The following is a 10531-nucleotide window of genomic DNA, read 5'->3' as shown; positions in this document are numbered from 1 at the left end:
TGACTCATGATAGAGAAGAAAAATGCACGGGATGCATATAAATTATTAGGTGACACAGAAGCCTATGATAGACATAAGCTAGTCTGTAATTAAGTCACAAGAGGTTAGGCAAACGAAGGCAGATTGCGAGAAATCTTTGGCAAAGACTTCCTTACTTATATAAACTCTAGAAGGAAGGACATGAATCAGGTTGGTCCCTTGATATTGATGGTTTGACTGTTGATGATCTTGGTCAGATAGTGACAAACTGAATGAGTATTTTGCATTTACATTCATATAAGGAATTCTGTAGGGATGTGGAGGACAGATGCTTATTAAATTCAAACAGGAAGATTAATGATATTGTAATAACTGAGAGTAAAGTGGAGGAGAAATTGTTGAAGTTAAACATAAGAAAGGCACCTAGGGTGGATGGGATCTATCCAGTTATATTAAAGGAGGCAGCAAATAAAGTAAGCAAGCTCTTAGCCATAATTATAAGAGCATCCTTGGATGCAAGGGAGATCCCATGGACTGGAGATATGCAAATATATCCCCAATTCACAAAGGAGGATCAAAGGGTGGAGTGAGTAATTACAGACCTGTTTGTTTAATGTCTATTCCAGGCAAAATAATGGAGTCACTGGTTAAAGAAGCATTGTAGGATGATCTGGACAAGACTGCAGTAATAATTCAGACACAGCATGAGTTAGCTAATGGGAAGTCTTGTCTGACCAATTTGATTGGATACTATGTTGTGGTTACAAATAAACTGGGTGCAAAAATAATTTTGATATCATGTGCTTGGATTTCAAGAAAGCTTTTGATACTGTTACACATTGAAGACTGTTGTACAAATTGGAGCAGTATGGCATTAAGGGCAAGTTACTACAATGGATAAATGAATGGTTTAGTGGGAGAAGACAGAGTGCTAATCAACGGACACTGCTCTTCGTGGGCTAATGTGGACTCACCCAGGGTTCGGTGTTGGGCCATTGTTGTTTTGTATATTTATCAATGATATTGATGAAGGTATATCAAGCTTAATGTCCAAGTTTGCAGATGATAGAAAGTTTGACAGGGTTGTTGATGACAATAATGACAGTATGCTACTGCAACAGGATCTGGAAAAGTTTGGCAGATGGGCTGAGAACTGGCAAATCAAGTTTAACATTGACAAATAACAAAGTACTAAACATGGATAGAAGTAACCCCAGAGAAACATACCAACTGTGTGGTACTACACCCAGGGTGGTAGAGAATGAAAAAGAACTGGGGGTAATTGTGGCATCAGATATGGAGTTTTCTGAGCAGTGCAGACAGACAGACAGACTGGCAGAGCAGGTCGTGGGATCTTGTCTATGAAATACAGGAATTTTGTTAGTAGGGATAATGAGCTGGTTAATCCTTTATATAAGGCAGGCTGGAGGCCTCATTTTAGGAAGGATTTAGATTTGTTAGAACGAGTACAGAGAAGGGGAAACAAGATTGACAAGGAGAATGAAGGGGTCCTCTTACCAAGAAAGGCTTAAGTTCTGCAAATTGCAGTGTGTGGAGACTTAGACACCAGTGAGGTGATCTGATTGAGGTGTATGAGCAGTCTCAATGCTGATGGATTCTTCCTGTTGCTCAGATTATGAACCTGATGGGGCATAAATTCAAATTGCAAAAGGCGGTTGTAGAATAGACATGCAGAAATTTGCCTTTAGCCAGCGGGTGGTTGATTGCTGGGACAAGCTTCCATCTGTTGTGGAAGTTGATAGCTTAAATAAATTCAAGGAAGAACTGGATAAACTTTTAGAGCAAATGGATGTGTGAATTGTGAATTTTTTTTTTTGCTGATGCTGTTAAGAGCTTGCCTTCGTGCATCATATGCTTCTAGTAATGCTAACTTTTTTCGAAGTGAAAGATTTATAAAAAGTGTTGATTACATTTGTATACAAAGGGTACTAGGAAAGTTTTGCAATACAGCTTTGTTTATTTAATTTTTTCAAAGTAATTTCCTCTACATTCAATACACCTCTCCATCCTCCGAAACCAATCTTTAAACCAGTTCTGCCAAGTTTCACTAGGGAGTAAAGCACACTCGTTGTCCCAAGCCCGTAGAAGGTCCTCATCACTGGAAAACCACCTCCCTTTTAGCTTCATTTTCACATGTGGGAACAGTGCAAAGTCGCAGGGAGCAAGGTCTGGCCTGTAGGGAGGGTGCTCGAGAAGTTTCAGTCCTGTCGTGGTCAAATATTCGGTGCAGGCTTTGGCGCGGTAAGCTGGCATTATCGTGATGGAGGTACCAGGTGTCCATTCTTGACTTTGGCCGCAGGTTCTTCATAGATCCAATGACTTTAGGCAGGCATTGTTCAGTATACCACTTAGCTGTGACTGTCTTCTGCATGTCCAAAACGACACGTTCCACAATTCCACTCGATTTGAAAAATACAGCTATCATTTTCTTCTTTACAGATCGGGATTTTCTGACAATTACGGGTGTGTCGTCATCATCAAAGACCCAAACTTTGTTTTGAGCCTTGGTCGGCAGATCGTAATAGTACAGCCAAGTCTCGTCACCTGTCACGATGTTGTTCACATACCGAGATTGTCCCTTATCAAACTTTTTTAACATCTCCCGGCACCAAGTCACACGTCGTGTCATCTGCTCTTCAGTCAGTTGATGCGGCACCCAGAGAGAACAAAGTTTCTTCACGTGCAAATGATCTTGCAGAATCGAACGAATTGCTGGTGCATTTAGGCCCAAAGTATCCTCTATCTGTTGGTAGGTCACTCGCCTGTTTTCGTCAAGCATTTTCCTCGCAGCAGTAACGTTTTCCTCCGTAACTGACGTTCGTGGCCTTCCCGGCCTCTCAGAATCCTCCAGAGTGAAATTTCCCCTTTGGAATTCTCTATACCACCTGAATATCGTTGTACGATGTGGACAATCATCATCTAGTGCAAGAGTCATTTCTTCTAAGCACTGGTCTATGGTTAAACCACGCACGAAATTATACCGCAAAACTGTCCTTATCTCATTTTGTGACCACGATGCCATCGCAAGCACTTTACACTCTCACTACTAATGAATAACTGAGCCCATCGACTTGGCGCAGCGGCTACTATGCACGTATGAACATGCAGCAACAAGCAGCTTCCTGTGATTCATTGTTGCGTCATATTGCAAAACTTTCCTAGTACCCTTTGTATGTTAACGTTAATTTTTAAATCTATCATGTATGTAATTAAATTTTATTTAAGAGATTATTAATGGTAGTTTGGTCAGGAACTAACAAAATTTCATCAGCATAACGTATGAATAATTTGATGTTCGATGTGAAACGATCTAAAATTTCATTTTCATTGGCAGCTAAATAAATTTTAGAAAGACGGGCTGATAAACCAAACCCATAGGGAACCCGTATGTTTATAGATGTCATTATTAAACCTGAAAGTACCTCACCTTTATTAGAATTATTTTATTTTTTAATTATTATTTAAATTATAAATAACAATTAATTAATAAAAATTATAACTAATAGTTTATAATTATAAACTCTAAATTTATAATTAACAGGTTCAATTAGTAAAGGAGTTTGTTTCAATCTATAAAATTTGTACACAAGCCCTTGGACCTATTTAAAACTAGACAATTACATTATGAAATGTGCATCAAAAAATACAGGGTGAGTCACGAAGAAGTAGCCCTGTCAATGAAACTACAATACGATGCATGCTCAAGTGGGTAAGTGTACAGTACATTACCAGCCATTAAACATGATGATGGAAATGACCTCCTTTGGTCGCAAGACAGTGCTGAGCCCATGTCAGCATGTTTTGGCAAACTCTCTGCAACACTGTACCATCGATGCCCGAAATAGCAGTATGAATGTTCTCCTGTAATTCTTATAGAGTGTGCGGGTTCATCTCAAACTTTTCCCTTAAGGTAGCCCCAAAGGTAAAAATCACATATAGACAGGTCTGGGGAACATTTGGGCCATAAATCTTTGCTGACAGTTCTGTCTGAAAAGGCTTCATGAATTTGAGCCGGTTCTCTGTGGGACGTATGACAAGTGGCCCTATCTTGTTGAAATGCGTACCACTCTTCAGGGGTTAATTGTGTGTAAGAGCTTTCAGATATTGCAAGATACACGTCTGTGTTTCTTGCTTTCTGCTATCAGATTCACTATGTGGGACCTGCACCACATGGCACACTCAATTATGAAAAGTTTAAGAATAACTTATGCCCATTCTTCCGATTTGTAATGAGGAAACAGCATAGGATTTGTATCTGCATACTATGTGATACCAGATAAAAAAAAAAATATAATAAAAAAAAAAAAATATATATATATATATATATATATATATATATTTCAGCCATCTGTAACCAGAATTAGAAATAAATTAATTTATTCAAATTAATTTATTCACTCTGCATAATAGGTTTATTCTTTTCTTTCAGTGTGTGTGTGTGTGTGTGTGTGTGTGTGTGTGTGTGTGTGTGTGTGTGTGTGTGTGTGTGTGTGTTAAATAATTGTCTAAAAATATATATAAATTCATGCACCGACCATTGAATAAAATTTAATATGACTACAATCTTTACACAAAAATATCTACAATAAACTATTGCGGAATGCTTAAAACTGTAATAAAAGATCATTTACAATAAAATTTGCTAAAATATAAAACATTAAAAGCGCTAAAAACCTGAAGCTTTTGGGAGCGTCAGCTCCCTTCTTCAATAGTGATATGACTTCCTGCAACATCTCCTTAAGTAGCAAGCTCACGGTACCTCCACACGTGGTATTTCTCCACGTGGTTCAATCGGCACATGGTCAGAACTGGAAGCGGAAATGTCTCGGGAACGTGGCAAAGAAAATCGTTCATCCGACCTTAATATAATTGTTTCAAAGATAGGATTAATACTTATACCTCTATCTCTATTGATGGTATTCCAACTGGATGAACTAATCCGTAAACCTTCGAGCCATTTACGCTCCCAGTATCCATGTGCACGATCCAAAATAATAGCGTCCTCCGGGGAGATTTGATGCTGCTTCTCCCAAAAATGTTCGGCCACAGCAGACTTGTTGTATTCAGCGGTTCTTATGGCATTTAAATGTTCCCCCAGACGATCCCTGAGCCGTCGTTTTGTTTCCCCCACATAACACTCCCCACAATCCGGGCATTCTATTCTATAAACCACTCCACTACTAAGATCTTTTGGTATGTGGTCTTTGACCTGAGACACAGCTGTGCACAGCCTCCGCCCAGGAAGCTGTACACAGCGTGTCCCATAACCCCGTAAAATTCTTGCCAGATGTTCAGTAAGGCCTGGATAGTAGGGGATGTATGCAGTGGCTACCGGAACGAACGACTCCCTACGTTCGGACACTCCTCTACTATATCTATCCAGGATCCTCTGGGGGTATCCGCACCTTCTAAGTTCTGCCGTGACACGATTAATTTCTTTTTCTTTATCCTCAGAAGTGGTACAGTGTGATCTTACTCTGTCAAATAAAGCTTTTGCTACACTATTCTTATATTGTCCAGCTTGTGCTGAATTGAAATGGGTGTATTGACCTCTACACATGGGTTTTTTAAAAACTGACGTCTTAAGTCTAAAACCCACCCTGGAGATCAATACATCCAAAAATGACAGGGTACCACCCGTTTCCACCTCTGAGGTGAATTGTATAAATTGGGAGAAGCTATTAAGCCAGCAAACGGCATCATCCTCCCTCCCCTTCTGGACCTGGGCAAAGGTATCATCAACATATCTTCTCCAGTTCCTAATAGGAAACGAACACCCACTAAAAACCCTACTTTCCAACTCCTCCATGGCCAAATTGGCCACGGTGGCACTAATGGGTGAACCCATGGCAGTACCGCGAACCTGCTTATACATAGTTTCTTGAAACAACATGGTAGTACTAGCTAGACATAATTCTACCCCGGTGTAAATGTCTTCCACACCGAGAAGTGATCTATTACCAAGGGAGGCATCCCTGGTCAATGCCATTTTTACACAATATACTGCATGACTAATAGGAATACATATAAATAAAGATATAACGTCAAAAGAGATCATGCTCTCATCATCATTTATAGTCAAATTCCCCACAAAATTCACAAACTCTCTACTGTCTTTAACAACATATTCGGACTGCCCCACTATGGTTGCAATTAATTTAGCGAAGTACCCTGATAGCGCATAGGAAGGACTCCCTATTAATTAAACTATAGGTCTCAAGGGCACTTCTGCCTTATGAATTTTTGGCAGTCCGTAGAATCGCGGGAGTTGACTACCTGTAGTGTGTAATGACCAGTAAGTCTCCTTGGAAATCTTCTCCGTGTTCAACCAGGATTGTACCAGTTTATTGACTCGCCGTTCCTGCTACTTAAGGAGATGTTGCAGGAAGTCATTTCACTGTTGAAGAAGGGAGCTGACGCTCCTGAAAGCTTCAGGTTTTTAGCGCTTTTAATGTTTTATATTTTAGCAAATTTTATTGTAAATGATCTTTTATTACAGTTTTTAGCATTCCGCAATAGTTTATTGTAAATATTTTTGTGTAAAGATTGTAGTCATATTAAATTTTAAATTTTATTCAATGGTCGGTGTATGAATTTATATATATTTTTAGACATGAGTTTTCCCGACCTCAGAGGCCTCTTTCAGGATATTTTAAATAATTGATGAATCCATTGTTCTTTCATAGTTTATCAGATTTTTATCTCATGCCATCTTGATACTATTTTTAACCTTATTACATTGACTGCAAATCTCATAACCTTCATGATTCAAGATGAGAATGTGGCCAGTTCTTGTCTTTTGCCAAATTTCAGTTTTTAATACCATCTAATCTCATATAACAGGTAACTTATAAGTACCTTTTCCTAATATATGCAATTTTTTTTCTCTCTGACAGGTACACATATTGTCAGAAGTGTTTTTCCGAAATACCTGGTGATGCTGTGACACTTGGAGATGATCCAACGCAACCACAAACGTGAGGTTTTCTTTTAGATCATGTTTATTACTATTTATAAAATTCAGTTTGTATAATTTTTATCAGCTATTGCTTTGTTATTTTCAATTGTTGTCACAACACATTTTAGCTTGTGGAAGCACTTTGTAGGGAAGTTTTACCCTAATGACTTGAGCAGATGTTTCTGTTCTGAAACCCACTAGGTATGTAAAGTGAAACAAATGCACACATTAAAACATTAAAAAGACAATTTACTTGATTTCTCAAAAGCTGCTAACAACACTTTGACTTGTAAAAACCCAAAGTTAAACTTGTTCATACCCATCAGATGCATAGGATAAATATGTGCACAATTTAATACTTTGAAAAGAACTAACTTCTTGAAATACATAAGTCTTATCAAAAAAAAATTTGGAATGTATGGACCATAATGGAAAATTAAAATAAATATATATATATACCATGTTACTCTAAAATGAAACTGACTAGAAAAACATAACTAAGCATACCTGGATTTCAAAGCAACATCTATCCCAGCCATTAAATGGGACTCTTAAAACCTTTCTAAATATGTAATGTAAACCATAGGAATGAGAACACTTGGACTAGTTTAACCTCATAATCACCATAATGCTGGAAAACTAAGTAGTCAATCCAAATCAAGATACTGCTTTTCAGAAAAGTCCATCCTTCTTCAGATGAGGTAAAGAGAAGCACTTCGTGGGACCGTTTATACTCTGAGGATTCCATTGCATCACTTCAGGTAGAAGAAACATTTTGAGACTGAAGTAACAGTTGGAAGAGAATGAAGATAGTAGTCTTCAAAAAAATAATTTAAGGAAAAGATGAAAGATTTTACTTTGAAATCTAGGTGTGATTACCATCCCCCTTAGTTGAAGTCCCGAATGATAACCTTACATTCAAGGAGAGGAGGGTGTATTAGCATGAGTGGAGCAATATGGCCTTAGTTGCTAATGCTCCCAAAAACCAAAACAACAACAACATTAGCATGAGTAATGTATTTGTGATGGGTGGAACTTTGTGAACAATGAGATGTAGATTCCATTCCTCTGGTAGAATCGGTGCCTCCGTAGCCAGGTGGGAAGGAGCAGCAGTGCGTAGCACACGCTTCTTGATTAGACCGGGGTTCGAGCCCGTCACCACCAAATACGGAGGATGCGGAAAGGTCAGGGAATGACCACCGCATATCCTGGAGCAATATGGCCTTAGTTGCTAATGCCCCTAAAAACCAAATAACAAACTGGTAGAATCACTGGTCTACAATTATTAATGGACCTTTTGGTTGACCTAATTGATAGGTTAAGTTAAGTTTGAATTTATGCATTTGTCAAGTATTATTGTTACCCATGAAAATTTACCCCTAAAGCATAAGAAGGCCAAATCTAATAAATTTATATTTGTATTAATAAATTCAAATGAATGCAAGGAAGCCAGGCTTATTTAGCATCAGACTGAAAAAAGAAAGCCATTTGGCTGGTCTCGTACAGGTATCTCTCCAATCCTTCCATAAATTTACAGAGGATCTAATTCTACATGTTCAGGTGATGATTAGTTCTAACAGTTAATTACCCTTTAGTTAATAAAATATTAGTTGATTCTGTGAGTTTGATATTGGCTAGTGGTGGCACGTGTTCAGACTGTTTTGAAACAGAGTGAAAATTGTAGAAACCAATTCAGAAGAACAGTGCACATGGAAGTATCTGTAGAAAAGGAAACAGTGCGTCTATGACACAGCGAGTGGTGAGACTCTGTTAGAGATGAGTCATTAATTAATCTAACTGCCATCTTCTGAGTGGAATCTACAACCCTGAGAGAGGTTTTGGGAGCACCACCCCAGATGTGGGAACAATATTTCATGGTAGAGCGAATTTGTGATTTGTACAGAGTGAACAGCTGTTTGGAAGAAAAGTAACACCGAGAGGGAAAGAGAAAACCAAATTTTTTAGATGCAGAGGAAGCAGTATTTGAAATGTGCTTGTGCCAAGAGAGATTAGAAGTCAGGGTAACACCCAAAAGAGATATATCATCTTGCCTAGAAATCGGAGTGTCACCAAAGATAAGCATAGGAGCAGAAGAATCGGCGCCTCCGTAGCCAGGTGGGCAGGAGCAGCAGTGCGTAGCACACGCTTCTTGATTAAACCAGGGTTCGAGCCCGTCACCACCAAATACAGAGGATGCGGAAAGGTCAGGGAATGACCACCGCGTATCCCCGAGCAATATGGCCTTAGTTGCTAATCCTCCTAAAAACCAAATAAACAAACAAACAACAAACAGCAGAAGAATCCTTTTTGCAAGACATAAGACAAGACTGAGTTTTAGAAGGATTGAAATAAACTAAGTTGTCTTTGCCACACTGGAGAATTACTGGATGATCGGCATTTAAGGAATTGGCAGTGGATATTCAAGAAGTTGAAGCTGACTGAGCAGGGCAAGGTTTCTCAAAATGGAAAGTGGAATGCAATGTGCTATCATTGGCAAAACTATGGATAGAATTTCCAGTCAATGGAAGGTCATTAATATACAAGAGGAAAATAGTTGGGGGAAAGAACTGAACCTTGAGGGGACACCAGCATTAGAAGTTAGACAAAGATCCATCTGCCATCACCCTCAGTGAGTGATCAGAGAAAACTGGATCACCAATTACAAAAAACAGTTGGCAAACCATAAGATAGAAGCCTGTTTAGAAGACCATTATGGCAAACACGATTGAAAGCCTTTGAGATGTCAAGAGCAACTTGTGTTTCACCGAACCTTTCCATTTGATTTGTCCATAAATGGGTAACATAAGCCAGACTATCACCAGTGGATCAACACTGACAGAATCTATACTGGTGATCGTTGATCAGACTGAAGGTTTCTAGACAGTTTAAGAGTTGGCTGTTAATTGATTTCTCCATTACTTTAGAAAGAGTAGAATTAATTGCAATGGGACAATAATTGGATGGGAGGGATTTGTCACCCCTTTTTAGGAACTGGCTGGATATGAGCAAATTTCCAAGCAGAAGTAAAAACGCCTTTGGAATAAGAAATTGAAAAAAAAAAAAAAAAGTGACAAAGAACGGAAGTAAGTTCAGGAGCATAGGTTTTGAGAACAAGTGGAGAAATACCATTAAGATCTGGAGCTTTCTTAGCATCAGGAGTGGTCAAAATCCTTCTGAAGTTCTTTTGACGGAAGATCACGGGAGGCATTGAATGGAGCGTGTTGGGAATGGTGGGAGATGTTCTACCAAGATCATTAATACATGGGTTGGAAGAAAATGGGATGCTAGCAGGTCAGTTTTATCCTTGGCTGAAGTGACAACAGAACAATGTGGTTTTGGCAGACGTGGGAACAGAGATTGGCAAAAGTTTCAGCCAATAGCTTTGGCAAGAGACCAGAATGCTTGGCTACTATTAGGACAAAAAGCAAGTTTTCTACTCTTAACCTGTTCAAAATCTAGTTTGGACTGATTAATAATTGTTTTACAATTGTTGCGAGCTTTGGTGTAGGTTGAAAATGAAACAAGAATTGGAAACAAGCCAATTATGACAAACAACATTCTTCTCTTGAACAG

The 10531-nt window shown here is 38.8% G+C and overlaps 1 protein-coding gene across 1 annotated transcript in view; it reads left to right on the top strand.

Annotated features, from left to right (window-relative positions):
- Positions 1 to 10531, top strand: part of LOC150079691 (histone lysine acetyltransferase CREBBP-like) — a 487331-nt gene that overhangs the window by 309213 nt on the left and 167587 nt on the right. The window contains exon 16 of the mRNA XM_090384101.1: positions 6897 to 6977. Within this exon, the coding sequence (XP_090240227.1) occupies positions 6897 to 6977 (81 nt within the window). The remainder of the gene's footprint in view (positions 1 to 6896; positions 6978 to 10531) is intronic.

Source organism: Mastigoproctus giganteus, chromosome 10, assembly GCF_048544385.1.
Source record: "Mastigoproctus giganteus isolate SK-2022 chromosome 10, ASM4854438v1, whole genome shotgun sequence".
Taxonomy (NCBI): domain Eukaryota; kingdom Metazoa; phylum Arthropoda; class Arachnida; order Uropygi; family Thelyphonidae; genus Mastigoproctus; species Mastigoproctus giganteus.
The sequence above is the reverse complement of the archived record's forward strand: the minus strand, read 5'-3'. Positions and strand labels throughout refer to the sequence as shown.